Source organism: Cyprinus carpio, chromosome B9 (assembly GCF_018340385.1).
Source record: "Cyprinus carpio isolate SPL01 chromosome B9, ASM1834038v1, whole genome shotgun sequence".
Classification (NCBI taxonomy): Eukaryota; Metazoa; Chordata; class Actinopteri; order Cypriniformes; family Cyprinidae; genus Cyprinus; species Cyprinus carpio.
This window is the reverse complement of record NC_056605.1, coordinates 14930643-14958290: the sequence shown is the minus strand read 5'-3', so window position 1 is coordinate 14958290 and position 27648 is coordinate 14930643. Positions and strand designations below refer to the sequence as shown.

The 27648-nt window shown below is 36.8% G+C and overlaps 1 protein-coding gene across 2 annotated transcripts; it reads right to left on the bottom strand.

Moving 5' to 3' along the window:
* Nucleotides 1-790: 790 nt before the first annotated feature.
* ramp1 (receptor activity modifying protein 1) lies at nucleotides 791-27388 on the bottom strand. Of its 2 annotated transcripts, none has more exons than XM_042731129.1 (3): nucleotides 26703-27388; nucleotides 11936-12071; nucleotides 791-2534 (listed from the first exon to the last, which is right to left on the bottom strand). In XM_042731129.1, exons 1-3 carry the CDS (start codon nucleotides 26746-26748, stop codon nucleotides 2279-2281), a joined length of 438 nt encoding a protein of 145 aa, XP_042587063.1. In that variant the 5' UTR covers nucleotides 26749-27388; the 3' UTR covers nucleotides 791-2278. The 2 variants fall into 2 exon arrangements, with proteins under 2 accessions (XP_042587063.1, XP_042587064.1); XM_042731130.1 differs by lacking the exon at nucleotides 26703-27388 and adding an exon at nucleotides 25434-26030.
* Between the last annotated feature and the right edge of the window lie 260 nt (nucleotides 27389-27648).

The following is a 27648-nucleotide window of genomic DNA, read 5'->3' as shown; positions in this document are numbered from 1 at the left end:
TTATCTGAGGAAAAGGATATGGATTGCTTATAGGGTCATACATTTTTTAGAATTAATATATGATAAAACTAATGCATAATTTAATATCTGACAATTTAAATAAAAGAATAAGCATCTGAGATCACTTAAATATTGTAATTCCTCATATTTCTTCCTTTGCCAGTCACTAATGTGTTCCTTCACAGTTAAGCTCTGTAAAGATTCCTAAAGGTTGTGATTTTTAGACAAACAGCAGGTGGAAAGGAAAGAAATTTTGATTATTGAAAGTACTGTCATGTCTGAGTTGAATCTAAGCTGAAATGAAAGAGGTTTTACTAATGTGCTGTGTGAACCTGACTTTTATGAATACATTTATGCTTTGTGTTGTTTTCTTTTTGTCTTTTATTTTTTAATGGAGTTAGGTGGGTTACTGATTTAGGTTTACTAGCATAATGCTTTAAAATTTGCATTATAAAATAGCAGCACATCAGTGAATTGGTATGCAGGCAGTTATTTACAAGAATTTCTTATTTATCTTTGACATCACAAAATTAAGCTCTGGGTAAAAAGAGCATAATACATGAATCCATGAACATCCTACTTGCAACAAAATGCAAACATCAAAATAATGTGGCATAAACATCAAACTAGTTTAGTAAATAGGCTGATTGATCATGCTCTATCTGACCTGCTGTGATTTAACATCTAAACTTCTGTTGACTCGTGACTTTGTTACTGTTTGTTCTCCTGACAGCACATGATGTGCTACAAAGCAAACCACTAATGAGGGGAAATGTACGGAACAAAAGAGTCGAGGGCAAATGGCTTTATTATAACTGCATCAGAAATCAGATGCTTTGAAATTCAGCTGACATTAGAAATTAGAAATGTCTACTGTCTCTGTGCCACTGTCCAGTTCGCCATAGGCATTTAAACCACTCACTGTGGGTACAGAGCTCCAGGGATACACATATATAGCTTTAAAAAAAAAAGCAATTAGCAGAGTCATGTGAATGAAAACATACTTTTAGTGCTAATACATAAATTATTCCACAACAAATGCTGCAAGCTTCTTAGCCGATAGGTTGCTTGCTACAGAAGGAAAATATTTTCCCTTGACATAACCTTATGACAAGAGCCCATGAGATGAGAGACACCAAATAAATGCAGGGATTCTTTCTGGTTCAATGCTTCTAATATTATCTGATAGCCACCGTCAGTACAAAAGACTGCACTATTGCCTGCAGTATATACTGTAGAATAGATGTTTAATCTCTTAGGTAGAGTTACCCAATTGGGGGTTTTGTGATAACACTGAACTGAACACTTCTGAATTTTAAGCAAATAAAAGGTTAGATGTAACGTGGGTAGCACATTGTCCATAATGACATTCTGATCCATTGTCAGATTTCTAAAAAACAGAGGATGTTAAATAGTAGTTTGCAGTCTTTAGACCAAATTCACACTGCACTGACAGACAGAGAGCTGGTTTTGTCAGATCAGTGTCACCCCGGTCTGCACTAATAGTCAATTTTTAATTTTAATTTAAGATTTTTATTGATTTCATTCAATACTGAAAAGTATCAGTTCATCACGTCTCTCCAAAATCTTGGATAATTTTTTTGTAGCAGTGCATTGTGGGATTGACTTGTCTATGAAAGATACATTCACTTTAGATCTTGGACAAAGCATTTGAAACTACTACAGCTTTTTGGGGTATCTTCCAATATCCGATGGTGATGTTCATTCTGGGGATCGGATCACTGATATTGTAAATATTATTGACATGTTTGTGGTTGTAGCCCTATTCTTTTCTTATTCTTCTTTCTTAAATCAACAGAAGAATACTAATCATGATTGACTGAATGAGTGTCATCATTTGGCACAAAGCACATTTATGTGTGTGAAATTGAAAATGATTGTTCAATGTCCAGTGCTCACATGACTGTAAAGGTTTGTCAAACATGTGGGAATAACAGTGTCCTCCCTTTGGTGCGTGTCCATCCAAGGTCAAACTTATCCGTCATCATGATAATGACTTGCATCCAGACAGGAGATCGGTTTTATTAACAGAATGCAGGCATGACAAAACATTGAGTTGAAAACTACCTCAAAGAAATAGTGATGAACGTTTTTGTCTGGTATGTTATCTGTGTGCAGATAACACAGTGACAGAGTTCACTATAAGTGTTTGGATATACAACCATTTGATGAGAAACAAGTCTTTCTTAGTGCTTGCAGTCCGTGTAATGTCTCCTTCTCTATTGTTCAGTGTGGAGGTACTTGGTTAGTTTATCGATTATACGATTCCCTCGCTGCGTTTACTCCTCCACACCACTAGAGCAGTCATGAGTAGCGTCACCAGAATGGGAACCACGATAAAAGGCCCCAAGATCCGATTGGGTGGATCGTGAAGCAGCCGTCCAGACATTGAGCAGTCATGGAAGTAGTGCCTGTGCACTCGGATGAAGAATTCGTCCACCATTCGGTTGGGCCAGAAACAGTTCATCTTCAGAGCCACCAGGAACGTGCAGTTGGTCAGTTCTCCATAGGACCTTTAGGAGAGCAAACAGGAGAGTAATGTCAGCGGTTCGCATAAGATGGTATTGTACATTTTTAAAACTGAAGTAAACAGGCCAATTTTTAACTTACTGCAACGGCCACTAGAGGGGACAAACTGAGCTTTTTGCAACTGCGAAACAATTCAATGATTCACTGTTTCTGAATCGCTGGTCAAAACAGTAGAAATGCATCAAAAACTCCTTTACAAGCCAATTGCCAATGTTTTCTTGAAAGTTCAGCTATAAAGTGACACAGCGACTTTGGCAGTTTGGCAACACTGGTTCAAATCAATATAATGCAAAGGTTTCAAAGCTTCACAAAGCAATGTTTTGAAACATTCATCGACTAATGGCCCTTACTGAAACAATCTTATATTTTCTTATTATATTTTCAGTTTGCCATTATTACTAAATGGGCATGCTTTATTGGTAGCACTGTTATATTGCAGTACAAAAGACTTTCAAATAAAATCTATCTGGTTGATAATGTTTTATGCTTGTCTTTATCATTTTGTGCCACCAGTAATTTATACAATTAAATTTTATGTGCTGAAATATAAAAGCAAAATGAAATAAGCATGTCAGTACCTGTTAGATTTCAAGATTGTAACCATGAAAAAAGAAAACAAGGCATCATATTGTGGAGTTCACATGTGCTAACTATTTGCTCAGGTTCAACTGTATCTCTCTTGTGCTGTTCCCAATCATCCATAAAATGCACGCCTGCATATTTGTGTAAGAGTGTGCTTGATAACTGCTGAAATAATTCTCTAAGTGACCCTTAAGGAGCCCCGCTGGAATGAGATCACCCCAATGATGATGATGATGGTGATGAAGATGATGTCCTCTCCAGTGAAGGAGCTCAAGGAGAGACTGCTGTTCAGATGAGCTCTTAATAGGCCCCTGTGTGAGTGTTAGACCCCAATCCCCCTCCCATGGGCCATCTATTTATAAGCCCAGTCAGCCTAGCGTGAGATGCCTAGCATAACCAGCGCAGACTTTTAATCAAGAGTTTTCTTCCGGGCCTGTTTTGGGGGCTAGAGCAGACCGCACGCCCCCTCTCCTCACATTTCACCCCGAGGGATAAAGATGGCTCTCAGGATGGCAGCTCAAACACTCAGCCAGAGCAAAAAGCACGTCTCATCTTCCCAAAGAGGCATGTGTGACACACATGAGTGTCTAGGTCACCCCTGTGTGCACAGCCGGGCTGTAGAGGCTAAGGGTGCTGGGTAAAGGAAATAGGAATGATTTAAAGAAGTCAGCAGAGAATGACTGGAACTACTGAAGATTCAAGAGAGAGGTTTAAAGGATTGACTTGGAAACTGAAATTTAAGCACTGAGCTGTACTATGTGTATTTCCATTTTTATGTTTCTTATTTTTTTATGCCCACATACAGCAATTTCATACTGGTCATTATATGGCATATCTTTTTGTTATTTTTGTAATGTATCGGTGTGCCTGGGTACCAGTCATAGAGTTTTGGTGCACATTCAGTAATGGTGGTGGGACTGAGTCTGTTTTACTGGTATTAAAGTTCAGGAGAAGCTCCAGGTTGTGTTAAACCCAGTCTGTTAATGGACTGACCCTGAGCTCACACCCCTGACCAGTTCTGTCTGCCTGTGTATTAATAGCATTCACAATAAAGACTAAAATAGACAAAGAACCATCCAACTGTATCTCCACAATGGACAGTTAAATAGCATGCTAATAATGGAAAGTACCATGGTATTTATTTGCCTGATTTTATTTGTATTGGTGTTTGCGAAGCTCTATTATTGCTGCTCATACTTTATATTACACAGACTTCTAAATGTACTCAACTTTGGCACATAACTTGTACAATTTCACTGTTATTGGTACCATCTACTGCAATTTTGGTATTGAGACAGTTAAAGCACAACACATACAGAAATATAAGAATACACAGGCATGTATAATATATGTGGCCTCATTTGAAGCCACGCAGGAGCACATTTGTAATGGGCAAAAGATGGATCCATACAAACGGCATAAACAGTGACATTTCATAAGGCCACTAAAGAGGTCGCCACCATGAACATGAGCAAATCAGAAGTCTAATAATATCATATCCTATCCAAGCGGATTGCAGTTTATGTTATAAAGATGTGCACATAAGGTTGTGGCATCCATCTCTACATCAGTCATCACGTTTTCTTTACTCTGTAATTGCTTTAAACACTATGCCATTGTAACCCTATAATGAATTCATGTAACTTGAAATCCATTTCGGTTGCAAGAGCAGCTGCCTAATTCATTAGGAGCATATCAAACTAGGATGAGCAGTGCTCAACTCATGGAAAATGAGCTTTTGGTTTCTGCTCTGCTGAGGAGACAAACGAGCATTTCATCAAGTTTCTGTGTTTATATATCCAAATGCACAGAGTGATGAAGAAGAGATGTCAAACGTATCATCACCAGCTTTAACAGAAACAGCTGTGGCAATATTCAGCCTGTAGCATCAGTTTGAGAGGAGGTAATTTAGTGAACGAGTTAAATTTGGATGTTTATTCATGAGGAGCCCTGGGAGCTTCGTTTTTGCCCTGTCAAAACCTATTATCATGCAATTAGCAAGTGAATACAGATCAGATGAAGCAGTTCTAGTTAAAATGCACTCACTGCAGATGTGAGACAATACATGATGGCTTTGTACTGAGGCCATCAATTACATTCATGTCGCTCCAAACCCATGTGACTTTCGTGGAAAACAAAAGATGTTGAGGCAGAATAGAGTCTTAAATTTAGACCACAAATTTAGATCTTCAAAAGACCACAAGATCTACTATTATGGTGCTACACTTTTTGTATAATTAGGCAAAATTACAACTTGAAAAAAACTATTTGACTTTAATAAAACTATTAGGGGCAAAACTGTTGGTTGTGGGGACATTGCATCACAAGAGGGACAGTCACACATTGTGTAAACATGAATATAAACCATTTTCACATAATAAATATTTATTTTTAACAGCTTTTTGTAGCTTAAGGATCTGAATACAAGAACACAATTAAGTTGTATATATTTAGTTCAATTATCATTTACATGTTTATTATTATTATTATTTAAGGGGGAAGTCTTTGGCAGCACTGTAATGATCAATTGGAAAATGTCTTTTGCACATGGAGAAACTAATCTGATATAAAACTTGGTAACACTATTTTACAGTGTCCTTGTTACACGTTACATAGTAATAACAGTAAATTATGCATAATTATATGCAACTAACCCTATAGTAGGTACATGCTGTTAATATTACTCAGTTCCTAAATATATAATTACTTTGTAACTAGTATACCTTAAAATAAGTGTAACCATACCGAGTTTAATATAAAACTCAGGAAGTCTATAATGGGTGACTGCTGGTGCTTTTCTCCATTGACCATGTGGTGGGAAAGTCTCTCCGGAGCTTTCAGTCTTGTAAGACAGCAGATTGAATTTCAAAATGGTTTAACGTCACTAAATATAACTAGTCAGGGACAAACATCAACACACAGAAACCATGACTACGGCACACTGTCACTGCTCAGGCTGTGGGATGTGAGGGTTTCCTGCCACTATAACCAATCACAGAACAGAGATCACAGCAGTGGTTTCATGTTGGTGTTTCATAATCATTCATTGCTTTCGGTCACAGCCTCTTTGCAAAGTCTGCAGTACATCGTTACCTCATGCTCAAATAATACACTGCACAAATAATTGTCTTAGTAGCTGACTTAAATGGATAGTCCACCCAAAGTGAAAATTTTGCCATCATTTATTCACACTTAAGTCATTCCAAACACAAAAGTCTGGAACATATTTTTGAAGAATGTTGCTAACCAAACATTTTCCGTTCCCATTGACTTCCACTGTATTGACAAATTCAATGGAAGTAAATGGGAAACAGAACAGTTTGGTTACCAACATTTTCCCAAAATATCTTCTTTTGTATTCCGTAGAAGAAAGAATATATACAGGTTTGAACATGAGTGTGAGTAAATAATGACAGAATTTTCATTTTTTGTGTAAACTATACCTTATATCTATTATAATTTACATCATTTTGTTTAAAGTCACTCAATCGTGTTTTAAGGATCTTTACATATTTGTACTGGAAGGCAATAAAATGATGACACATGACACACACACACACACACACACACACACGCGCGTACATACATACATATACATATACATATTTATTTATTTTTAATTTTTTTTTTTTAAGGAAACAGCAGATACTTGCAGAACGTCCTTTAAAACATGTCGAGCACGTGTATCTACTGCAGTTATGAAAGCTGTTGATCTCTGTCCCCTGGATACTAAAGGGGATGTGAATTGTTGAAACATACTAAAAGGTGTCACCCTCTCGTTGGCTCTTTTTCTCTCTCTCTCAAAGTCATTAAGTGTCATCAAGGCTGACAGAGGGGTTAAATGCTTTCAAGTGTGGTCACATTCCACAGAGCTACTGGAAACTATCCCACAAGCACCTGTACTATTATGTGAATTGTGCATGCTCAGGGAACAGATGGACCTCTGGATCAGAACCTAAAGCCTGCAACTGCATGGAGAGCAGCAGCAGGAATCTGGCTTCAAAACAAGTTAAGCTTTATCTACAGTATGGAGCATTCTGGAGGGTTTAAATGAGGGTTTGCTGGAATTTCACAGTGGGATAGTGAGACCTGAATTTTCAGTTCCCACAAAGGTACCAAAAAATTTTTTACACACGTTTTTGTGTTAAGTCTCGGTGGTAGAATGAAGCTATATAGCGGTACTTCCATATATAAACCCTAACACTTCCAAATGCAGACATTGCAGGAAGTTTTATGTTTCTCCATACCACTGCATTCAGTTCCTACTTTTTAACTCCAGGACAGTTTGTGAACCAGCGATTCTACATTTCAATTGCCATCGCCAAAACCGTCAATCTGCTTTCTCTTCTCTCCTTTAGTTTCTTTCTCACTTTTCAAGTGATCATATGAGCTGCCCGTCCTCATCAGGGACAGGGCATCAGGTCACAGAGGGCCCAAAGAGTCAGAACTGCTCAAACAACAGATGGCATACAAGGAAATGATGAGTACAATGAGTGAGGACCCCTGAGCTGGAGTTACAGGACCTCAGATGTTTAACTGGCTTCAAGAGGATAACGACAGCCATGGAACAGATTGCAGGAGAGGCCAAAGGGGAAAAGCCCTTATATTTTCTGGCCTGAAAACATGACCCTTCTGTGTCACAGATTTATCCACTATAAGTTTATGGAAGCATTCCTCTTACTTTTTAATTAGGCTTTTTATTAGTTCAATTAAACTCAGTATATTGTAAAATGATTAGCAGCTATAACATAATTCAGTTTAAATATCAGCAAAGAACATTTATTACCAGACTATAATTACACTTTTTGAACACATTAACATGGTTTGACATTTTGTGTCTCATTTCAAGTGTAACCCCCGAGTTTCACAAATCCAGATAACACATATCAAAACCTCATACAATGGCAGTGAAGTATGAAACCTAAATTAAACCTAATTACAAACAGCAGGCAAATTTGAAAGATTCAGACCAGACATGTCGGACCAAATTCATGAAGTCATGCTTTCTAAATACCTTTCAGCTGTTCAGGCATCATGAACTGTCATGTAACCATTAGCAGATTATCCCAGCCATAAAGCACAGTCATTCTTTTCATTGCTAACTAGACACTGACAGCATCAAAGATCACTAAGGTCATTCATCTACTTGTTTTCTGTTGTTAGAAATGAAGATATAAATATATTGCTGTCATAATTCCCAAATCTCATTTGTACATGCGCATATTTAAATTTGATGCCTCAAGACAAGTCTTTAATGTACTTTTAATGCATTTTTAAATTTACTTACTGTACACTGTCATTGTATGGGGACAAAAAAATCTGCAAAACATCTATTGTGTGCCACGGAAGAAGGAAAACTAGGTTTGGAACAAAATGAGGGTATGAATCTTCTTTTTTGGTTAACTATTCTATTAAAATCATGTCCTGCAAGAACCTAAAACCACAACAAGATCTCCAGGTAATGTCTTCACTTTGATTAAATGTTCAGACTTTATTAAACCTGCTGGGATCTGTTTTTTGCTTGTTAAATCAGTAGCAAAACACTTCATGGTGAGGTTTTAACATCTGTTCTTTAATTAGATTTTTTTCAGAAGAGTGGAAATTATGTTTTAGACAAACACCTGCCTTTACAGTGGCATCATACAGTCACTGCTGGAAAAGGTTAAAATATGCAAAATATGCTGGAAAACTGAAGAATCTGCAGGACCTGGACCTTTTTTTTTTTTGAAGAACAGTGCTCAATTTAACTGTTCAGAACAAACAAGGGACGCATGGGTCATTCAGGTAACCACACACAGTTATTTTAATCATTTCAGCTATTTTTTTGTCTAACCATATGTAAACTATATGTAAATATGTGGACTATATGTAAACATCCTTTATGTAAAATATCTTACTCAGGACAGTACTAAATATAAAAAATAACATGCATTTTGTATGATCTCTCTTATTTTGTTAAAACATTTTCACAGTTTCTGCGAGGGGTTCCCAAACTTTCACATACCACTGTAATCACAGCTCTGCCATCTTAATTTATATATATTTTACAAGCATTTTCCACCTCCAGGCTGTGCTTTAAGAGGAGCTTAATGAGCATACCAGCACTCACAGGAATGACCCCTGGAAGGGCAAAAGGGTTAGTCTGTAGATTGCCGGTTCCCTACGAAGCAGTTTAATGCTCCATTGCCCAGGTGAGACAATGTGCTGAAGTGCACATCGTTTGAATACAACCTTAATTACCTGCAGTCGACTGCCCTCAGTGTGCTCGGTAAGTCTTACCTCACCACTTCTGGGGCTCACTGGAGGCCACACGCTGTTCTACTGTGTTGCTCAGACCTCGTCTCAGACCTGTGGATATCTTTAGACAGTGCTTTGTGCATAATTGAGCAATGGAGCTAGATGACCTCACGGAGGGAGCCGAGGGGCCATACATACTTTAATGAGTGCTGTTTCACAGGTGCGCGGGGCACTTGAACCTGCTTTCAGATCTGAGAACACCATGAGATCCCTAGACCTATGAAATCCCAACCTTTGAGCAAAACCATTCTCCTCAAAGGCTGACAAATTGAGCCTGGAGTCTAACTTGATTGTTAAAAAAAATATTGCATTGAATATTGGAAGTAATATTGTTCACTTTCTGTCATAACAGATTTATGGCATGCATTTTTCTATTGATTTAAAGCAGGTTGGAATCAATCATTATTGATGTACTCTATATATTAAATAAAGCCAGCCAACTCACATCTGTGCTTGTTATTGAGCTTTAAATCGCATCCTGATCCTTTAGGAATGAAGGCAGAAAAACATTGTTAGCCAGGATGTTAAGGCTTTGATTTTGTTTGGTGGGCTGAAGCACTTCTGATGTAAAAAAGCATGAAATAAAATACCAGAGATCAAGGTCATCACTGTTTATTACTACCAACCATTATACACAGTTAGCACAATCTATGACTCACTGTCTAAAGGGAATCGGCTTTTAATATAGATGACATATTCAGTCAAACAGGCGATATGAATAATCATTTTGTGTCATAAATGACAGCTCAGTTTAACAACACCCGCAGGAATCAATCGTCCTCCTGAACACAATCCTTTTTGTTTGCAACCTTAGGGCAACATTCTGAGATTTTGATCTGACTAACAACAAACGCACCAGCAATTTTGAGACCATTTTGCCCAGATAATCATTCCAGCTGAGTAAAGCAAACAGTGTTACAGTGAAGCACTTACAATGAAAGTGAACGTAAAGTTAAAATATTCAATAGATAAACCATGTTAATACTATTTTTGTGTGAAAAATGGTTTATAATCTTTTCTGTGTAAAACTAAATCTAATTTTACAACTATGTTGCCATGACAATGAATGCTTTAAACTCTAAAATAATACACACATTTTAACAAAATAATTAATGTAAGGTCTTTTATAAAATTATTAAGCTTCAAATGTCTTGTGCTTTTAAATCCTTCAGTAACTGGCCCCCATTTACTTCCATTGTAAGTGTCTCACTTTAATATAAAGAAAAAAGTTATGTAAATATCATCATTTAATCACTTTCATGTCGTTCCAAGCCTGTATGACTTTCTTCTGTGGAGCACAAAAGATATTTGGAAGAATGTCGGTAACCAAAAAGTTTTTAAAATATATTTTATGTTCCATAGAAGAAATAAAGTCATTGGAACAACATGAGGGTTGGTAAAGGATGGAAATGATTTCAATTCTGGGTGAACTATCACTTTAAGCACCATAAAACACAGTCAGCATTTTGCACCTTGGCACGAGCTACAATAGAAACGAGTTGGGCCACATGGGACAAAAAGCGCCTGGAGTGTTGATGACAGGGGCTGGCAGACCTTGCTGGCCTTGATCCGACAGCTTAGACATCCAGTGTCACTTTTCTCAACTGTATCTTTCTCGAATGTTGCACTGGAGCGCAACGGTTACAGTCTAACTTCAGAGTGGCAGAGTTTTTAGGGTCAGTTGTTAAGGGCACAAAAGTAAAGACAAGACAGTTCTTCTTGTTAACCTGGAAATGTGAAAGTTCTCCCATATCATGTGTTTTCTGGGGCACCATGAATAACCTCTTCCATTATGTCACAGAGACAGCTGGGCATATTGAGGCATTCCCAGGAACGGTGTACGCCTGGAGCTGTGCCACATGGCACACTAAATCCCTCTGAAGTATGTGATAATATGGGAACCCCTGTCATCTCTCTTACTGAGAAAACTCTGCTCTTCACTGACCTTGTCATGAAGTGTTCAAATAAACACGCAGTCGTGTCAGCTGCAAGGTAGGATTGCACTGAACAAAAGTTGTTGAATGAGTGCTGAGCTAACATGTGTGTGATGTGAAATGTGGAGGGGAAGTTGGGGGTCAGTCATTTTTTGGTGTTTGAACGAGGTCTTTTATACTCAAAAAAGTGAAAACTCTTTTACTCTATTTTAATACATTTAAAAATTTAATTCAATCCTGTGATGGCAAAGCTGAAATTCCAGAAGCTATTACTCAAGTCTTCAGTATCACAAAATTATTCTGATATGCTAATTAGTGCTCAAGAAACATTTCTTATTATCACAATTAAAGACAGCTGTGCTGCTTAACATTTTTGTGGAAACCATGACACAAATATAGACATGTTCTGCACTCTAGGATCACTGTCACTGTATTCGGTTTCCTCTCCAACCACACAAGAAAGAAAGTGACAATAAACCTATGCTGACAATAATTAATGTCCATGGAGCATGTGTCAGCTAAGAATTACCAATGATGTAATAAAGCCTAGAAGGGGCATGTTTATCACTCACTCAACTGTGTCCTCCCAGCTGCACCACTGGCGCTGATCGAGAACCTCCATGTCCAGCTTGAACTTGGCCAGGCAGAACTCCTCAATGACATTTCCATAGTGACTGCTGCATGCTGTCGTCAGCACAGACAGATTCACTGCAAGATACAAAAAAAAATATATATATATACATATTTCACAAATGAGAACAGTTTCCCTAGTCACCAAAATTCTCTCCAGATCAAATAGTCTGCACTGTGTAATTGTAGAGCTCTCACACTCTTACTGTCTCAACAACGGTCTCATGTCTATTTCCAGGAGTTTTCCTATAATATATATATATATATATATATATATATATATATATATAGATATATATATATATATATATATATATATATATATATATATATATATATATATTTTTTTTTTTTTTTTTTTTTTTTTTCCATTTGCTTTTGATTTTGCTTTATTTGAAGTGGAAATAAATGTTTATTTTCTGAAAGTAACCACATCTATTTCTTACTTTTCCCATAGGAATAATAAGGCACCTGGTTACCTGGGATTTGATTTTAACATCCCTAGAATGTGATGAGGTTTTGACTGTATCGGTCGTTTGTGTTACAAGATCTAAATAACCAACAGAATCGGTAGAGATCAGAAGTACCGTAGTTCTAAGCAATAAGATGAATAACCTGTACAGTACATACTATTGCAGGATTAAGTGCGAATAGAAACAATGCAAAAGAAACAATGTTTACGATATGTTAAAAGTGTTGAGAATGGGGAAAATGCCCTTGCCATATTGATGCGTCTCAATAATAATGCTGTTCACAAACACCTTCCTCGAAACTTTCTCATTAATCATACTTTATTTCATAATGGTAAATGGAATGTTCCGGGTTCAATATAGACAATGTGGCTTGCTGCTGATTTCACAGAAATTAATTTAGATTCACCCTGCAGTTTGTAAAAGACATAAATCAAGATTAACTTGATTGAACCCTGGACATTTCTTTAAAATTGAACATCACCTCCAGATAACCAGCAATCCTGCTGTAATGAGTACATTAATTGAATTTAAACTCTCCTACAAAGTCAGTAACAGATTTAACATTCCAGATGCTAGCAAAGGTCTGAATAGAATGTAAAAGAAAAAAAAAATAACTTGAGGAGAAACAATGATGAGTCATTTCATTAGCTCTGATATAATGGTATTAATGTGTAGCTCTCGGAAAAACAATTGCCTTTTAAACAGAGCAGCCATTGTCTGACTGTCATTTTCTTTCATATCCGCTGCTTGCTCTGCCTCCTACTGTTTTATTCTCTTACAGAGATCTGCAGGAGCAGTGTAGCTCTCACCCCCAGAGTCATAAAGAAAGCAGCTGATCAGTATGAGCGATGGGTGACGGTGCTCCCCTCGACCCATTGTTAGTCAACAACAGCTCTATCACATCAATTATGTGACAGGTGAGACTACCTCAAGAAAAATAAAGACAGAAAGAAACACATTTGTGTGAGGTCCAAAAAATAAGGAATTTCAATCTGACTTTCTATGATAATCCTGAAGGCTTCCTATGGGAATGCACTGGATAAACTGAATCCCTACAGGGATTTTTGGCTTTTTATAGAATAGTGTAAAGGATAGATTTGGGTTTTGTGTAAAATAAAAACTTGTTCTTTTAGAACACAGTTCACAGTAGGATTGATTCCAAAAAGAATCCTTACACATTCCTTTTGGATTTATTTATTTATTTTATTTATTTATTTTGTCTGAGATCACCCAGGTTGCAACTGAAATAACTGTATTAGTGACAAAAACAAACAAACAACAAAAATTAGCAGGAATGAAATCTTTATGGGAAAGTGCTCAGGACTTTATAAATACACTCAGGGTTTAATCCAAATAGGAATTGAGTTGAAATGCAAATGAATGCAACATTACAACATCAAACCATATTTGCAAATAAAAATAAACTTGGCAGCGGGGAGATGAAAGGATGATGAAACTACAAAATGCATGAGAGAGCATAAATTCCTCAAAAACACTAGATATTGCAAAGTTTAAAATAGATATGGGAATATGTTCCTGCTTTATTTTACATACATAAATAACTCTGGATATCAACCTTAAGTAAATCCTCCAGTGATTGGAGCTATCAGAGACTGAAATGGAATATAGCAGATTACAAAGTTTTCTCCAACACAACAATCAGATATTCCTGAAAAGAAACATTTATATGAATCATATTGCTTCAAAACCTGACTTCAACTGCTGCAGGCACAGAAACCTCTTATCCAGAATTGTTAAATGAGAATCGTGTTGTAAACTGTTAAGAATGTTGACTTGTGGGCATTTACCAGTCTGATGACAAAGCTACAGTAACTTCAGAGCATCTTAAATAACTAGCTGCATCTTCCAATATTAATCTTTAATTTGAATCACATACACCACTTATTTCAGAAAGGGTCAGACTATCATTATTACAATTCAGATTACATAATGTCATATTCAGATTTCACTTGCATTTGCCATTTGGCAGGTGTTAATTCTGCATGCTGACTTCAACATTTCTAAAACAAGCCACGGAGTAAAATTTCAATCACACAATATTCCTCTCTGTTTTCGCTCGTGGGCCAGTGTTTACCCTTCCGTATGCCAAGAGATTCATGTTTTTGCACATTGGTGCTGCAGTCAGTAACATTTGGAAGAGAGAAAATGTTCATTTTTGTGATAAGATTTTGAATACAAGCCACTAAATCTCAGAGTATTGGACAGAAAGTGTTCCTCACATTTTCCCTGGGCTAAAACACAATCATAACTTCAGTAATATAAAATGGTTCTCTCTTGGGAAGACAAGAAGAAACATAAATCCATTCACCGTTCCAATTCCTTATCTTGAATTAAATCACTTTTCATTCCCACAATGCAAATGTAAAAAAAAAAAAAAAAAAAAAAAAAAAAGGTGAAAAATATTTAAAATGTCTATATAAAATCGAAACAAGTGAATGAAAAAAGTGAATGGTTATGTCGTAAGGCACAGAAAACTGGATGTGCAAAACAGTAAACCAGTCTATGAGAAGACAACATCAAGCATGTCATATACTGTATGACCTTTGATGCTATATTCTCAATATGACAGGAACCTTTCCATAGCTAACCGTTCCTAACACTTAATTAGTCTCTGTATGTGTAAAAAGCATTTGTGAGTGAGCATGTGTGCAAGTGAGAAAGTATGCAGCTAACCACTTTACATCTGCATTATGCTGGCAATCTGGATGATAACCAGGATCTTTTGCAGTCAGTTAGCCAGTAATATGTCACTCCATTAACTGCGGTGTGCAAATGCAAATGCAAATGCCCCCCCATCCCCCCCTGTTATAACAGATATTAGTAAAGACAGCTTGCCATTCATTATAAATGGCGGCAAGAGGACAAATCACTGCAACACTGTGGATTTTATTTGGACTTATTTGGACACTTCAGTCGCACTTAAAAATGCATGAAAGTCATAGCATTAGATAACAAAAAGAAGCGCCATTAGAAAAGAAACTATGCTAAAGCACAAAACAAACTTTTCCCAGACATTTTTGCAATTAATTTTAGTGTGTAGGAGGACGCTGGGCCACACGGATCATGGCATCCATCTGTTCTGGCCGCTGTTAAGTGGTAAACTCACAAACGAGTGTTTTCAGAACCACTTCATTTTGTTACAAACCACTTACAGTATTTGTACACACAGAATAGCAATTCAATGTGTAATTGCACTGAATATAACCTTATTATTGACCTTGAATATTAGGTAGTTTGATTAAAATGGATTTTTATCTTTTTGTATCTATACTTTTCAGTATTTAAGGAAATAAATATAGTTTTTGTTACACTCGACTCCATCTGCCATCTTTTTTCACATTTCTTTTTTTCATTAAACTTGTTGCAGTGCATTCTGGGATTACCTTATCCTTAAAGCATACACTCACCTAAAGGATTATTAGAAACACCTGTTCAATTTCTCATTAATGCAATTATCTAATCAACCAATCACACGGCAGTTGCTTCAATGCATTTAGGGGTGTGGTCCTGGTCAAGACAATCTCCTGAACTCCAAACTGAATGTCAGAATGGGAAAGAAAGGTGATTTAAGCAATTTTGAGCGTGGCATGGTTGTTGGTGCCAGACGGGCCGGTCTGAGTATTTCACAATCTGCTCAGTTACTGGGATTTTCACGCACAACCATTTCTAGGGTTTACAAAGAATGGTGTGAAAAGGGAAAAACATCCAGTATGCGGCAGTCCTGTGGGCGAAAATGCCTTGTTGATGCTAGAGGTCAGAGGAGAATGGGCCGACTGATTCAAGCTGATAGAAGAGCAACTTTGACTGAAATAACCACTCATTACAACCGAGGTACAGTATGCAGCAAAGCACAACACGCACAACCTTGAGGCGGATGGGCTACAACAGCAGAAGACCCCACCGGGTACCACTCATCTCCACTACAAATAGGAAAAAGAGGCTACAATTTGCACAAGCTCACCAAAGTTGGACAGTTGAAGACTGGAAAAATGTTGCCTGGTCTGATGAGTCTCGATTTCTGTTGAGACATTCAGATGGTAGAGTCAGAATTTGGCGTAAACAGAATGAGAACACGGATCCATCATGCCTTGTTACCACTGTGCAGGCTGGTGGTGGTGGTGTAATGGTGTGGGGGATGTTTTCTTGGCACACTTTAGGCCCCTTAGTGCCAATTGGGCATCGTTTAAATGCCACGGCCTACCTGAGCATAGTTTCTGACCATGTCCATCCCTTTATGACCACCATGTACCCATCCTCTGATGGCTACTTCCAGCAGGATAATGCACCATGTCACAAAGCTTGAATCATTTCAAACTGATTTCTTGAACATGACAATGAGTTCACTGTACTAAAATGGCCCCCACAGTCACCAGATCTCAACCCAATAGAGCATCTTTGGGATGTGGTGGAACGGGAGCTTCATGCCCTGCATTTGCATCCCACAAATCTCCATCAACTGCAAGATGCTATCCTATCAATATGGGCCAACATTTCTAAAGAATGCTTTCAGCACCTTGTTGAATCAATGGCACGTAGAATTAAGGCAGTTCTGAAGGCAAAAGGGGGTCAAACACAGTATTAGTATGGTGTTCCTAATAATCCTTTAGGTGAGTGTATATGTGATGCTGCCTTAGAATTTGCCCAAAGCATGATATCTTAGAAGACAGCATAAGGTTGCTTTTTTGTGCCCTGATGCTCTCAATGTCGTGTATGGTTGCAGAATAACATAATGCAGGCCTTCTAAAGTCAAGGTTACAATAAACTATTACAATAAAACACTGTAAAATACAGTAACCTCTAGCTAATATATAACAGAAAGTTGACTTTATGCTGATACATGACCTTATTTTTCTCTCTTCAAACACTGAGATTCTTTTAATCTCAAACTCTTGCATAATGCACAGAATGTTCATTCTAGGATGACTTTTGAAAAGGAGGAGAACTAAACGAGAGCTTTTTGAGTTTCCTCCTTGATCATTTCTGTAACTTTGACTGGTTCGACTGGCATATTCATGATCATCTTTTTAGAGAAGAGATTTTATGCAGCTTTATGATGTGTGCTGCTGCTGACTGCTAAAAGGGACAGTTCAGCCAAAAATGAAAATTCTCTCAGTCACTCTCACTAATGTTGTTTAAAACCCATTTAACATGATTTATTTCATGCAACACAAAAGGGCAAGTCTATATGACTCATGTGCAGTGTTATTTTAGTACTATTTATAATACAATAATACTTAATATTAATATTATTATTTTGAATTAGCTTTAATTTTCAGATTTTATTTTAATATTGCCTTCACAACTAAAGTTTTCATCTATTATTTTTATTTCATTTGTATTTTAATTAACAGAATGTTTTATTTAAGGTAACAGTAAAATGCTCTAACAGAACTAAATTTCCTTGAAGATACATTATATAGAGTACATGTATGGACCACTTTCATGGTCATTGTATGGTGCTTTTGTTGTTTTTTGTCCCTTTGGCAGCATGACAAACCCTGGTAACTATATGCTTTCACTGTATAGAAAAGATCAGCCTTAGAATCTGAACACAAAAAGGATTCTGTGCACTTTTGGTCCATTGAATTAATGCTTCCCAAAAGCACCTAACAGGAGACAAGAACTATTTCTAGGAGCTTCTCCCTCCTCTGTGTCTTCATATCTGTTATGCTTAACTAAACATGAAATACCTTGGTCTCTCTGCATTCAGTTTTGTGTTTGTAAAGCTGACACCCTATTAAGTATGTCTTCTTTTTCCAAACATTGACTCTCGAAATGTGTGAATATGTAACTGGCAATAATGTGAAACAATGACTAACGTTAAGACGATTTTACAAAATTATCCTAATGCAACACTCTGTATGAGATAAAAATCTTCATTTATGTCTCTTAGACAGGGCAAGCGCAGTACTGTAATTGCGCATTTATAAAAACTGAGGGATGAGTCAAGCTTCTTTTATGGTAATCGACATCATGTCACAAATGCTGTCAATAAAGTTTAACTTTTACCGAAGCCATAAGATTCATTAAACATATTGTTGTGCAGCTTCAAGCACTTGAGATGGCGTTGGACAAATTCTGATGACAGATGCATTATACTGAAATTGATCATTTTCTTAAATTCTTTCCTTCAGTGGGCTTTTTGTGCGACCGTCAAGTTGTCATGTTCTCTTAAGGTGTAACGGGCACATAATTAGCCAAATTAATGCCTGCCACAGCGAGCGTCTCATGTTAGTAAATGGATGCAGAAAGACGCTGAGATTGAAAGATAATGCAGGGATGTACAGTGACTCTAGAGCCAGACACATACACACAGTGAACAGCAGTAGGACAGGTTGAGGTATAATCAAAAAATGATCAAGACTGGCATTTTTGGCAACAAAAATAACTAATTCTATAACAAAAAAAAGGGTTTTGACTCTTGGGATTTTATTAATTTTGTTTCAGACTGAATGGGAAAACAAAATGACTATGATGGTAACATTTTAGATTTTACAGATCTAACTTAATTTACAGTTTTAAAGTATATTTCATTAACTGATATAATGTTAATACACCAACCTACTATATAGTACTAAACACATGAAAGTCATGTTGAATCACAGATGTTGAAGCTCACAAGTAGCTTACAAAAACTGTAAATTTAGCTTACTGTAAAACTGCATGAAATGTCCTGTTAGATTTATTAGTTTTCACTGTACTTACTGTTAACTATTTAACAGGATTTAAAAAAAAAAAAAAAAAAAAAACATTTTAGACATTTACCATTATGATCACAATCATTTGTATAATGTGGACTAGCTGATACTATTTGAAATAATAATAATAATTATTTTAAATACTACTAAATGAATTTAGTCATCACAACATGTATAGCACGAAACATGGATTTCTATTTTAAAGGGACAGTTCATCCAAAAATGAAAATTCTGTCAGTACTTACTGACCCTCATGTTGTTCTGAACCTGTAAAAGCTTTGTTCAGGACACAAATTAAGATATTTTTGATGAAATTAAAAAGCTTTCTGACTCTCCGTAGATAGCAACGCAATTAGTCCATGTGACATAAGTGGTTCAACCGTACTTTTATAAAGCTACGAGAATACTTTTTGTGCACAAAGAAATAAAAAATAACGACTTTACTCAATTTCTTCTCTTCCGTATCAGACTTCGACACTCATTAATGACAGTACACAACACATGCACATGGACCATTTTAATGATGTCCCTACTACATTTCTGGGCCTTGAATGTGGTAATTGCATTGCTGTCTATGGAGGGTCAGAAAGCTCTCGAATTTCATCAAAAATATCTTAATTTGTGTTACAAAGATGAAAGAAGGACTTGCGTATTTGGAATGACATGAGGGTGAGTAATCAATGACAATAACAGAATTTCCATTTTTGTGTGAACTCTCCCTTTAAGAACATTTTGATTACACTTTTAATAAATTATATTACTTCTTTTTTTTTGGCATTCTGCGTGATGTATTCTTTGACTCTACACGCCTACTCGTATGATCTCATTATGTCACAGTGTATGCAAAATTGAAGTGTACAGAGATGCTGCTATCCCAGCATGGACAAAAACAACCGGCGGCTGCGTCAGAAAAGCACGATAACATTTGCATTAGTGCCAGAAGAGAAGCATTACCCTGCAATATGCTGCAGGGAAAACATGGTGACGGTCATATAAAGCACTTCAAGTCAAGAAGCAACCCATACAAAACATTCTGTCGTGTTGCGAGTGAACTACGCTGGCCGCCTGATCAAGTACTGTCTGCCATTTATGAAAGCAAGCAATGTGCCAGTACAAATTACCACTTGCGTTGCTCGTCCTCTCATTGTGTAACATGGTTTCTAACTATTGATAAAGCGAAATGCCTCCATTTACTCTTCTTATCACACACGCACACACATGCACAACATCCATCATGACATTCCAAAATAATCTACATGGCACAGACCCTTTGTGATGAAGCAATTACTGGGGCCATGAATGTCAGCATATCTGGCTGTACAGGTGATGGATCACTCATGGCCATTACACCAACGGCTGGATCCCATTAAAGAGGGTCATTTGCTGTGGGTCACCGTGACTCACTGTTTTAAGAGTTAATCGACACCTTGCACTGTAATCTGTTGTAGGCAGCGATTGAAATGCACTTTATATCAAGCGCCAGCATTCAGCTGTGAAAGAAAATAAGATAATTTGTGTGTTTGCATAAGAATATAAATAACAAATGTATGTTAAAATTAAAACACAATGAAGCGTTTGGAAACTTATAACAAAACTTAATTAGCTTGAGCTGTTACACATCCATAAATTTAGCCTATGCATGTGCTAAAGTTGAGTAGCAAATATGGCCAAGTCAAAAGGGCTCTCACAAAGCTATATTGAATAAATTGTTTTATTATATTAGAAAGTTTATAGCTACAAGAAGATTTCCAAAACACTAAAAGTTCCTAGATATAGTGCTGACAGCCTTATGAGTTTAAAATGTGTTGTACCAGAAAACCTTGAAGAAAAAACACAATATCATCAAGGGGAATAAAATGGTTGATCAAAGCAACTGAGAAAACCCCTCAATTTACTATTTAAAGCAGTGGCAACATGAAAACCAAGGATTATCAGTGATCTGCAACAGGCCGGATCCAGGCACAATTGCTGTCTTGCCCACCCAGTCAGAATTAGATAAAGATTTTTTTTTTGTGTGTGTGCAGTGATTAAGACCAATCTGAAGCAGAATGTATTTTGAGAAGTTTAAGATATACGGTAGCTGGAAACTGCCCCAACAATAATAAAATAACAACATTTTTTTTTATTAGCTGTAAGCAAGGCACGCTAAATTCACGCAGAGGCTTCAGTCTGTTGCAGAAAAGCAGAGGCTGACAATGAGCGAAAAGGGGCAGAAATTTGTGTGCTATTACAGGGAGTTTAATATATAAATATGTATCATCCTACCACTGAAATTACCTGAGCAGCTGAATTAATGTTCAAAAAACCCCGCTCATTCAATAACGTGCATTCACTGCATGAAAGGGGCAAGAACATAATGTTAGACGCTTGCTGAAATCTGAAAGTAAAGAGCTTGTGCGATGAAAGTTGCGTTCGTTACTATAGCAACAGTCGGCTCGACTTTAAGTAGCGTTCTCCTTCTATGACTTAAACAGCCAACAATATCCAGTGATGCAAACTATTGAATAATATTAAAACAAAAATAACAACTTTGTCTCCTCTGTGTCTCTTCCTATCACCGTATGCTGCGTATGCTCTTCTGTATCATCCACGCCACAAGGATGTGCTGTTTCATACAAAAAATCATAAATCACATGAAACAAAACATCAAACCAAAATATCACGGATGACACAGAAGAGCATACGGTGATATGGAGAGACACAGAGGAGAACGTTGACAAAGGAATTATTGAATAAAGTCGTTTTTTTTTCTTTGCTTACAGTAAGTGTTCCCGTCACTTCATATAACTCATGAAGAATTACTATTCTGACGATGTCTTTCATACCTTTTATGAACCTTGACACTGTTATTTACTTGGCAGTCTATGGGACAGTCTCAAGCCTCCAGGTTTTCATACAAAATATCTTAAATTGTGTTCCGAAGACGAACAGAGCTTTTACGGGTTTGGAACGACATGGGGGTAAGTGATTAATGACAAAATATTCATTTTGGGGTGGAGTATCCCTTTAAGAATCAAAGATTCTCTACAAAATGTAACCTTTGGGGTTTGAATTACTTAGATTTCAAACAGAATCAAGCAATCCAATAACTCTGATGTAAAAAAAAATAAAAAATATGTAAAAAAATTTCTTTTAATACAATATTTTTTAAAATCTATTATACGTTTCAGTTTGTAAGACACAAAAAAATTGTTTGCAATATCTTTAGCATGGTCAGCCAATAAAGGTTTTAGTTTTCCTTCTTTTAGGTCTACTGTATTCTGAAAAGACCATGATCATGAAAAATATTTTTGGAGATCATGTGAATCTAAAGGGAAATCAATGCTTTTGCTGACTCACTCAAGTGTTGGTTTGCAATTTGACGGCAAGTAGTTGTGGTTGAGATGCCAATGCCACTCAGGGGCTGAGAAAGATCTTGTTTCCTGAGCTCCTGCTGTCACAGAGCTCTTAAAAACACTGCATGGGGTCCAACGCTGTTTTGTCTCTTTAGACAATCACACCAATAACCCCAGAAAGATTCAGTGCCATGTTGTCTGTCCCCTGCATGATAAGAGGGGCCTGCTGAGCCTTAAACTCAAGCCTGCAATTGAGCAGATGAATCAATCCAGCTCTTATTTTCCTTTAAAACTAATCTATACCACAGCGATGCAACACAGTTTATAGGGTAACTCGATCTGCATAATGAATAATCAGCTAATGCAGGGAGGAGTTCCAACCCATCCAGCAGCACTGCAGAGAGCTGATGATTCCCTGCTGACATCACACGACAGCTTCGACATCAAATATTAACTGTATTTTTCAGTGCTACACCTGTTTCTTAAAGCATTAAACAAAGCGCCACTTTTATTTTGGAGTGAGACAAATGCTAAATGCATCTCAAGGGCCAGGGCTGGTGCACAAATTACCTGTTTTTATTTATACAATCAGCGGCCAAAAGCTAGGATTCGATAACCATGCCACCATGTTTAAAAAAAAATATATATATATCTTCTTCAAGCCGGAGATTAGAATTAGACTTTTATTTAAGCCTCCTGCTTTTCAGAGTTTTTTTTCTCTGTACAAAGGGCTCCAGTAAACTTTAATGTGTGTCCGATAAAGTTTCTTTGTCAAGATACCAAAGTCTACAATCAAACGTCAGAGGTTTTTATGTGAATTTATCTAATCAAATCATCCTAAAACCAAACATTGAGCTATGCTGCTATTCAAACGAATTACAGCTCTTCACCCTTGCTGAATGTCATCACTATATCTTTATTTCTATTTTTAGCCATTCTTTATTTGGCATTTTATAAAAATGTATTAAAAAATAAAAATGTAAATAATCCCATTAAGTTTTGCTATTACATTGTAAGTTAAACTGTTATTTTGTATTCAAATGTCCAATACTGAATTCTGAATGCTGGCCAAATAGGTCACGCATCGTGCTTTTCCACAAAATATGATTGCTGATGGATGTGATCCAACATGATGATCAAACATGATGCAAAAAGCTCATCTAAGTATATGAAGAGCACAAAAAGCAACTTTTCTTTCAGCTTGAATTAGTGCTGTCAAACAATTAATCCCATCCAAAATAAAAGTTTGTTTAGATAATATATGTGTGTACTGTGTATATTTATTATGTATATATAAATACACACATGCATGTATATATTTAAGAAAACGTAATATATTTATATTAAATGTATTTATTTATAATTTAATTAATATAATTATATAAATGTAAAAAAAAAAGTGAATGAGTGTGTATTTATATATACATAATACATATGCACTGTACACACACATATTATGTAAACAAAAACTTTTTATTTTGGATGTGATTAATCACGATTAATCGTTTGACAGCACTAGCTTAAAAAAAAATAAAATCAGTGCTCACGTCAAGATTTTAAGACACAGGAAATCAAAGTCTTTCAACTTTTGCAAAGTTTGCTCATGCTAAAGTTATTGAGATATCTTCAGATTACGCTACAAGTCTAGACTGTCAGCTCTAATCAGAAATATGGATACATTTGTTGTGTTCAGCTCCAGCAGCCATTCTGCACGATCAAGCATGCTTAGTTTGGTCCAGCAGCCTTCTGGATGTAATTCCAAACGCTCCGTTGGTAAAACAAATTCCATAATCATTTACGACTAAATTCTTTGCACACAATGTTCACTAATGAACTTGGATTCAAGACCTAGTAAACTGAATTATTTCAAGGGTAGAACTGCTTAAGGCAGTACATTGAGAATGAAATACAAAGCAGTCCTGACAAGCGTAAAGAAATAGAGCAGCCATATATTCATCTTCACTTGTTACGGCTGTCCAGATCTCCCCGCCCACTGCCATCAGGTTATTCACCTCAATCAGAGAAATGCACCGTGCTAACAGTATTTAGAGAACTGAGAATCCTTGTGCTCTCCTTCATCCCGCTAAAGTGTCCTTTACTGTATTTAGTGTTTTATCTGTTGTAGACTTTCAATTTTCAGATTGTCAGATCAATGAATCTTGGTGGGATAGAGCACAATTCTGGTCTGGAACCCAGTGAAAGATTTGTTCAGTTTTAAAAAGTGTGCTTGACATTTATCTCTCAGCTTGCAACAACAGCATGAAGCCACCGTTTTCTCTGCGCCAGCAGTTAACAGTCATGATGCCATCAATATCCTGGGACTTGTCAGACTTCCCTGGTGCATCTGAAGGACAAGATGAATATCGCCACCCATAAAGAAAGTGGATTAGGAGTCATCTAAAACGGAAGAAAGATAATGGGGAAAGGAAAGGAAATATGAAAAGCAAAGGATATAGCAAAACTAAAGGAAAGAAACAAGAAAAATGGACAGGACCGGAAAGGACAGGACAGGACAGGAAAAAGGAAAGGGTCACTAAACTGTATTATTAGTCATGAAACTAGTTTTATGCTGTAGCATCCAATATAGGGCCCTTTGCAGAGCTGGTGAAAATGCAACATATACTTTCATTGTTGGAATACATACTGCATTATGACCTATGGTTAAAGTGTAACCCATAAAATCAAGCTAGAGAGTAGGTAGCAAGCTTATTTCAGAGATCAGTTAACATACACTCCTCCTGAGTTCACTTCCTGACGCGGTTTTAAATCCAGAAGATTCCCCTGCTAAATCTACATATTTTAAAGGACACTCAATGCAGGCTTAAGTGGAGCAGAAGTGATTATTCAAGAGTTATATATTTCTACAGACTGATTAAATATTTCTCTGCGGTTACATGAGCTTCATTTTCTTACCTGGTCCTATCAGCATCCTCTCTTTCCCTCTGCCATCAGAGAGACAGATACATGTTTGTCACAAAGGAAGAGTCACATGTGTGCATTATTCGACTGAGAGTCAGGTCAGTTCACAATGAATCGTTCATATTTGCATTAAAATTCTTTATAGACATTCTTCCTCAGAAAGTATCTCATGAATCTTCGTAGATTAAATATAGCAATCCCAACTGAATGGTGACAGGAAATCAAGGCAAGCGGAGAGCAGCTTGTTAGTCATGCTCAGCACAGCTCAGCGAGCTTGTTAAGGTAAGTGTGAAATTAATTCTTTCCAACAGAAGGAGGTTGCCATGCATTATTAATTAGAAAATTAGATAATTGACCCATACGTGGGCGGGCTTGTCACTTATGGATTTTTCACTTTCAGCAAAATTTCCAACCTCAGTATTGTTGGGAAAAAGACAAAGAGGGATAAGAGCATGTGTGTTCTGCGTACATGTAGAAATGTTTTTCTCAAAATTACAGTCAGTATATTACAGTACATTATAGCCAGGATATAATAGCTATACTTGCATTGTTATCACATGGTACCTGTCATCAAATAGCATATTATAGGCTTTTTGGCAAAATTTAAACAGTAAAACATGTATTAAATTATGAAAAATTAAACAACAAAAATGTTAAAGGTGTTAATTCAAAATAATTGGGCCATTTTTTCTCCAATCATCTCAATGGCCTAATTTACCTGAATGCACCATAACATACAAAAATATTAAACCTATTTTGGCTAGTAAATGTTATAATCAACTGTATAAATATAACATTTAAAAATCATTGTCCAAACTTAAAATGCAATAATTTAAATACATTACATTTGTCCTAAAAAAAAAAAAAAAAAAAAAACTCTTGACTCTTGCCTGAATACATGCTGGTGTTCACTTTTTAACCTGAGAGCTACAGAAAATGTATATTTTTGGTTGGAGGATACAATTCACAATCATTATTAACAGGTTTGTATTTGTATGAATCCAACCTACAAAACCACTGCTGCAAAAAAAAAAAATAAATAAATAAAAATAACACTGGGCTCCTCACTAACCTTACACCTTAATAAACACTTCCAATAAACCACTTTCAAACCAATTAAACATATAAACAAACAAACTACTTAATAGTTCAGTTCCGATTTGTTCTAGCTTTCTTGGGCGTTTTACAGTCAGTATGAAATTTCAGAAACAAACATGATAGCTTGAAATGCAGACATAAACAGGACAAACCAGTTCAACTTACCAACTAGCAAGAAGAAGAGCGCGTGTCTCCACGACACTGATGCCATGACGTGTCAAAGTCAGACAAAGCAACAGAAGTTTGTTGACGGTCGATTAAACGGCTCTACTTTCTCCACACTCGACACATCCTGCGCGTTTGACAGATCATTTTGCAGACAGTTTCATTCAACGCCAAATCTCCGCTGAAGACGCCGAAGAGAGAATTCCTCTGTTCCTCTCAGTCACCATGCCATGTGTTTTATAAAGTACTTCTTTAGTACCGACTAAAGCTGAAATGTGTCTCGGCTCAGTTGAAGCTTGCGCCCAGCAGTTCTCTCTGAACTTGAAGTCGCTCGTGGACAGGCGGGCTGTGCGCTCTCAGTGCGCTCTCAGCGCGCGTCAGGCGCACAACTAAAAGATGTGAGCTGTGCTTGTGGCAGCAGTAACCGCGAAGCCACCTCCCTCAAGCCTCATCAGCTTATGCTGGCTAATAATAAACATGAACATAATTAATTCGAGAAGTGAAGGAACCACTGTAATTTACGCTGTGCTGTTCACACTAGGGAAAAATAAAGGAAAAAAACAGGGCTTCATGCTCAGTTCCACACACTTTTAAATGTAATATATAATAATTTACACAGACCGCTATTATCTAATGCCAAAAATGTAAGAAACTTGCCTCGTAACTTCCAACGGACTGACGCAAATTTTCCTGTCCAGATGTAATGCCATCATTAAAGAGCAGCCCCACTGAAAGACGGATTTTGCGCCTTCTGTGGTCACGATCTGAATTACAGGGAGAATCGCCAACAATGATTAATTGGACAGAGAAATAAAGCATCAGCAGTTCTTCTAATAAGAATAACTAATTGGTTAATAACTGGGGCTTCGAGTAGTGTTGAATGAACAAAATAAAATAAAATAAAATAAAATAATATCAGGCAATTGAACTGAATTCATTTGTGACA

Coding starts and splice junctions, on each gene's coding strand:
- ramp1 (XM_042731129.1), bottom strand. CDS start 26,748: ATGGCATCAGTGTCGTGGAGACACGCGCTCTTCTTCTTGCTAGTTG. Junction 12,072..26,702: donor GCTCTTCTTCTTGCTAGTTG/GTAAGTTGAACT, acceptor TGTATCTTGCAG/TGAATCTGTCTGTGCTGACG. Junction 2,535..11,935: donor AGCTGGGAGGACACAGTTGA/GTGAGTGATAAA, acceptor GCTCTCCTAAAG/GTCCTATGGAGAACTGACCA.